Below are 5,669 nucleotides of genomic sequence, written 5' to 3'. Positions count from 1 at the left end.
GATAACTAGTATATACAGATGCTAGTAACAAATGTATTGTCTCATTGACTGGAGGTTTTATCAATAGATGTAAATTCTGCTTTACTGAACTCAGGCATTAGGTTAAGAGAAAACCTTTTTTCTAATGAATCATTTATCAAACTTATGCTTTGATTGCCCATAATCACACATAAATTCGATAAATGATTAAAAAAAAAAGAGAAGTGATTTATTTGATGATACTTAAATCAAATCAACCATTCAAGTATGTCTATGTGTAGAGTGAAAAATAATGGAGGGCAATAACATGCCTTTATATAAATCATATATTAACATTGGTAGCAAAACTAGAAATAACTCACAAGCACCTTTAATGCATTATTTTTGGCATGATGAAAAATCAACATTTTGTGGTATACCATTTTCCCATTTTATAAAAATTGATACTCTTGAAATAACTCTTCTTTGATTGACACTTGCCTACATTTAACAATGAAAGAAATGCAATGCACTACCTACATGAAAGATCAAACTATGGAAATTGTTTCAATCACATCTTCAAAAAAAAATGCTATTTTCACTAAACACCCAATTCCACTTCCTGAATTATTATTCTATAAGATATATATATATATATATATATATATATATATATATATATATATATATATTAAACAACAAATAAGTAAGAGACACTAGACTAGTATTATTTCAATTATTAAACCCACAACAACTTTTCGATAATTTAACAAATCAACCAACTAAACTCGTGATGAGACTTCACAATTAAAAATAAACTTCTCTAGTCTCTATCCTTCTTTCTTGGCTTCAAAGCACCAATTCATGCCCCAGACGAAACAAATATAAATAGAACCCAAGCTGGCATTCCTTCTTTTTGGCATGCTATATTACCGTTTGGTCAGTATCCGTCAAGCTTACTAATAATAATAATAATAAAAACCCATCAGCCAAAGCCTCCAAAGCCTTGGAATTAGTGTGATCCAAGTCATCCACCAACCCCTCCAAGTCGGGAGATGCCCCTCAGTTCTTGTTCCCTACTGACCTTTCCTTCCAAATTTTCCGTCAGGGTGACCATTGCTCCTGGTGCGAAACCTCGGTTTCCCTTCCAAGGATTAAAAAGCAAAGCCACCCACGAGCTGAAAGCCTCTCCTCACCCTAAATTAATGCTTCACGGTTCCAGATGCACCCAATCCAAGCAAATGAGAATTATAGGCTTATATTTTGTACATGCATCTGAGTCCGTCCTACTTAGCATAGATTTCCATAACCGATCGGTATTAGGAATCTCCTAAACTCCTCATAAGAGTAGTAAAGAACTCATTCTCGTTGTTAGCACAGCATAGATTTCCACAATCCAAGTAGTAAAACTTATATTAAGAACCTTCTAAGCTGTCAGAGAGAGAGAGAGGGAGGGGGAAGGGGGGATGACACAGAGAGAGAGACCCTCTGCTCACTGATACCTGACACGGTTTGGAAGCATATATATACTTCTGGTCCCGAGCTCATCTCTGTTTAAAGGGAGACGACTGTGGCAGCAGTGAGTGTTGACTTTGTTGCACTCTTAGGTGGGGGAGACCATGTGAAGGGAAGAGAAGAAGCAAATTGCACGCATCAAAAAGCCCCTTATAAGTTTCAATAACCTCTAATCAAATCTAAGTACTAATCAGTTGCAAACTCCAAAGCCATGATTTCTATCTAATATAAAAGTTCGTACACTTTCTTTGTGGGAATCTCAACTCTCTTTACTTACTGAAACGAAATAATGAACTATGCATTAACTACTAATTAAAATGAAGCTGCATTAAAAAAAGGTATTCAAACTCAAAGGAAAGAAAAAAGATGATGGAAGTTTCGCTTTGAAGACCCAAAAAGAGAGAGACAGAAAAGGCAATTTGTTACACCTAAGTTTTACAGACTAATTCCTCCGCAGGTCAGGCAGACCAGCCACAACACGGAATTAAAACAAAAAAAAAACAGCATAAAACAAATACAAAAGGGTAAACCGAAAAAAAAGGAAAATAATAGGTGAATCACCAAGGACGCAGTTACACCATGATATCCTTAAAACGAGTTAATGCACCAGATAAGGAAAAAGACTTGAAGAATAACAAAAATATAAGCCTAAAGGATGTAAAAAGGAAGGAAAAATATTATTTAAAAAGTAATAAGAGTGATAAAATTTTTTTCCTAATGAGCATAAGAACCAAGGAGTACTAATTATTTCTTTCTGTTGTGGCTGCCACAGGTGACTGCTGATGCTGCACTATTCCTTCTCTCTTTTTTTTCCCCCTTTTAAGCAATGCTGTACCACTCTTTACCATTTGCTGCTGCTGTTTTGCTGCCCCTTCTCTTTCTCCACCTCTCTGTTTATCTCTATCAACTTTGCCTTCCAAGTGTATCTGAAACGCCCTGCGACCAGATTCACCAGTATAAAAATTTCCACCGTCAGCTTATGAACTCAACAGTGTTACACCTAATAAGGCCAAGACTCAGTACTGAAGGGTTTATGAGAAAGAGAGTGAGGGAATGATGGCCTTTCCGTCCTATTGCAGTCTTTGAATCCATAGATAGAACGCATACATCTACATTTCCTACTTCAACACAACACTCGACTGCATCAAATATCGCCACTCATGCTTTGCCTAAATAGAATTGAGAACTTATTTTACTACTGAATTTTGTCCCTTTTTATAACTTGAAAAAAATAGTGCAATCAAGAAAAGAAAATAAAGGGATATTATAGAGAGTGCTGGAGAGTTTATACCTTTGAGGAATGAGAGTTATCGAGCATTTGCCAAGGGTGGAGGGAGAAGACGAGAAGAATGGCCTAAAAATTGATAACGTTCTTGCTAAACTAGCTGAGACTGGAACTCTTTCTTCAAGACGACGGGCCCATGCCGCTGCTCCCCTCATCACTCCCAGCTCTCTGGTGCTGCGGCCGCGCCTGCCGCTGCTGCTGCCGTGGCTGCTCGGGATACTGCTGCAGGTGCTGGACTAGAAATGGAGTCTCAATTGGCTGTGGCGAGACTAGCGCCAGCCCCGGTGGCGTCCCGGGAGCCACTGCTACTGTCGCACTAACGCCTATCTGATTAAAAGCTCGGCCGTCAGTGTACCCGGTGCCGAATCTCGCAAGCTCTTGCTGCTGCTCGTAGCTCCTCAGCATCTCTTGCTCTCGAACAGCAGCCACTGCTACGGCCAGCTGCTGCGCCTCCACCATCTGCTGCTGCTGCTCGCGCATCAGGATCTGTGGATGGTGCGGAGATGCACCGGTCCCAGCCCCAGCTGCCAAAGCCAATCCCATCCCAATCCCCATTCCCGGCACTCCGAAGGGCGGCGCAGATGATGGGGAAGCTCCCTGGAGCTGATACGGGGGATAATGGTGGGGGGCGCCAACAAGAGCAGCATGGTGGTGGTGGTGGTGGTGGGGGCCAGGGTGGGGGAGGAATGGGCTGAGGGCGGCAGGGCCAATGTACGCCGAGAGCTCCTTTTTGGCATTGTAGAGGTCATGTTGTACCTGCTTCAGCTTGTGCTGGAGAAGGGAGATGTAGCCAACACAACCATAGACCGGGTCGCGCAGGCGCGCCTCGGCCTCATAAGCGAGCGAGTTGACGGCGTCTTCTCGCTGCGCCGGCGAGAGCTCGTTCAGGAGCTTGGCCACGTTGCTCGCACCAAATATCCGGTGCACATTGGCGAACTTCTGCGGCTGGTCCGGCGGGAAGTAAGGCGCAAACACGCATCCCTGCGTGCACTTGCGCCGCAGGAACTTGCACGCGGCGCACGGCGAGTTTGACGACGACATCGCCTACCCTCCCCTCCCACCAAATTAAAGTTTCCTAAACAAGGAAAAGGAAAGAGCCAAAACTCAATCAGAACATCATCCTTAAACCTCAGAAAAAGAATAAATAAAGAAGAATAGGTTACAAGGAGAGGGCATCTTGAGGCCGTTAAAAGAGAATAATTGCACAAAAAGCTATATGGAAGCCGGCGGGCTCGCTGGAGAGATGGATATCGCTAGGGTTAGGGTTAGGGTTTCCTTTCATCATGGCCAGCGCCGGCCTTTGCCAATCCGTTCCCGGCATCCATACCTACTTTGAGAAGGCCGGGGGATCCGATTACGTACCTGTAAAAAAAAGCGGGTCTTCACTTCAACTCTTAAGAAACCTCTCTCCCTTCTCCTCTTTGCCCTTCTCGTCTCCGACTGGAAGAGAAATGCGAACTTCGAATCTTAGATTAAAGACTAGAGGATCGGATATCCAGACTCTACAGCCTTTCCCTTCCTTCTACAAGTCTGAAAAAAAAAACACAAAATCAAAAGTCAAAGGGCGAGCGGAAATCGTTCTGAAGACCTCGCCGGAGGAGATCTCTCGAACGATTTCGCCCGGCTGCGTCTTCAGAGAAGACCGGCGACGATGAAAGAAAGAAAGAAAGACCGAGCGAGCTAGCGATCTGTTGATGGTTTTGACACACCGAGATTTTTCTAACAAAACAATTTACTTTTCGTTTCTCTTTATGGATTAGATTAGAAGCAGCACTGTTCAGAAACAAATTAATAAAGAAGAGAGACGAAAGAAAAGAAAAGAAAAGAAAAAGAGAGAGAGAAAGAGAAGAGATAATAAGCAAAATAAAGATGGTGGAGGAAGTAGTGATTAGACCTTTGCCGCTCTAAGATCGAGCCCGCTTTGACCGGATGGATTTCCGCCTCTTTGAGAGGAGACCGGGTGGTTTCAGATCCCGACGGGAGTGGATAGAAGAAGATGAGCAGCCAATAAAAGAAATTATAACCAAAATCTTTTGAAACCAAACCGAGGACGGGAGAAGAGAAGAATAAAGATATATGGAATGAGGAGAGAAGGGCGTGACGGGGGGTTTTATTTATTTGTTCTCTTCTCCATGGCGTCGACGTCGTCTTATTATATATGCTCGGTATTTGGTAACAAGTAATGAAGGAGATTATGTATAATAATGAATGATATTATAAATTACATGAGGAAAGGCAGGTGGGAGAAATGCGATTCGCGATCCGATGCGCCACCGGGGGGAGAGCCGTCCAGATGGGGCCTCGGGATGCTCGCCGTCCGATCGGATGCGTCCCTTCGCTTACTCCGAGCCGCTGCATGCTGAGCTTGTGACCTGTGTGGCTCGTGCGAGCTCTCTCTGTCTCTCTGCCAGCTTCTGTCTCCTTCCTTGGGACCATCCAAGTTGAATGCCTGGGGATCCCAACGTTTGAAAGAAGGCGGCTCTCGTGGACTTGGTCAAGTTCTTGGTTTAATTTCCTATTGCCTGCCTGATTTTTTTTCTTCTTTTGCACTGGGGAGAGAGAGTAATTTTCTGTATTTTCTAAGGTTAAGGAGAGTTCTACCAATTGGTCCTCTTTATGACAAGGACTCATTCTGCATGAAATCGACGCATGTAAATATCTATTGTCTGTACTATGAATTTGCATTACAAGAAAAAAAATAATTGATGCATGCATCTAAGTTTCAAGGAATCGTCCGTGATTCCTTATTCAAGTGAAGCTTAATGCTTAGAGATCACGGGGTTTACAAGAACCGGCTACAATGGAACTAGTTAAGTTTCTTGCTAATTTTTGTTCTAGCATATGTTTAATTGGTTAGGTTTTGGTTCGTGATTCCTTATTCAAGTGAAGCTTAATGCTTAGAGATCACGAG

At 42.9% G+C, this 5,669-nt stretch overlaps 1 protein-coding gene across 2 annotated transcripts; it reads right to left on the bottom strand.

The window, feature by feature from the left end:
* Positions 1 to 1,873: 1,873 nt before the first annotated feature.
* ASL1 (ASYMMETRIC LEAVES 2-like 1) lies at positions 1,874 to 4,841 on the bottom strand. Of its 2 annotated transcripts, XM_039115745.3 has the most exons (4): positions 4,653 to 4,841; positions 4,121 to 4,288; positions 2,765 to 3,833; positions 1,874 to 2,409 (listed from the first exon to the last, which is right to left on the bottom strand). In XM_039115745.3, exon 3 carries the CDS (start codon positions 3,797 to 3,799, stop codon positions 2,879 to 2,881), a length of 921 nt encoding a protein of 306 aa, XP_038971673.2. In that variant the 5' UTR covers positions 3,800 to 3,833; positions 4,121 to 4,288; positions 4,653 to 4,841; the 3' UTR covers positions 1,874 to 2,409; positions 2,765 to 2,878. The 2 variants fall into 2 exon arrangements, with proteins under 2 accessions (XP_038971673.2, XP_038971674.2); XM_039115746.3 differs by lacking the exon at positions 4,653 to 4,841 and having other exon boundaries at positions 2,044 to 2,642; positions 4,121 to 4,260.
* Between the last annotated feature and the right edge of the window lie 828 nt (positions 4,842 to 5,669).

This window comes from Phoenix dactylifera, chromosome 9 (genome assembly GCF_051530095.1).
Source record: "Phoenix dactylifera cultivar Ajwa chromosome 9, Ajwa_hap1_PhDact_Kaust_v1.1, whole genome shotgun sequence".
Lineage (NCBI taxonomy): Eukaryota > Viridiplantae > Streptophyta > Magnoliopsida > Arecales > Arecaceae > Phoenix > Phoenix dactylifera.
Note: the sequence above shows the minus strand (reverse complement) of the source record. Positions and strands in the feature narration are given on the sequence as shown.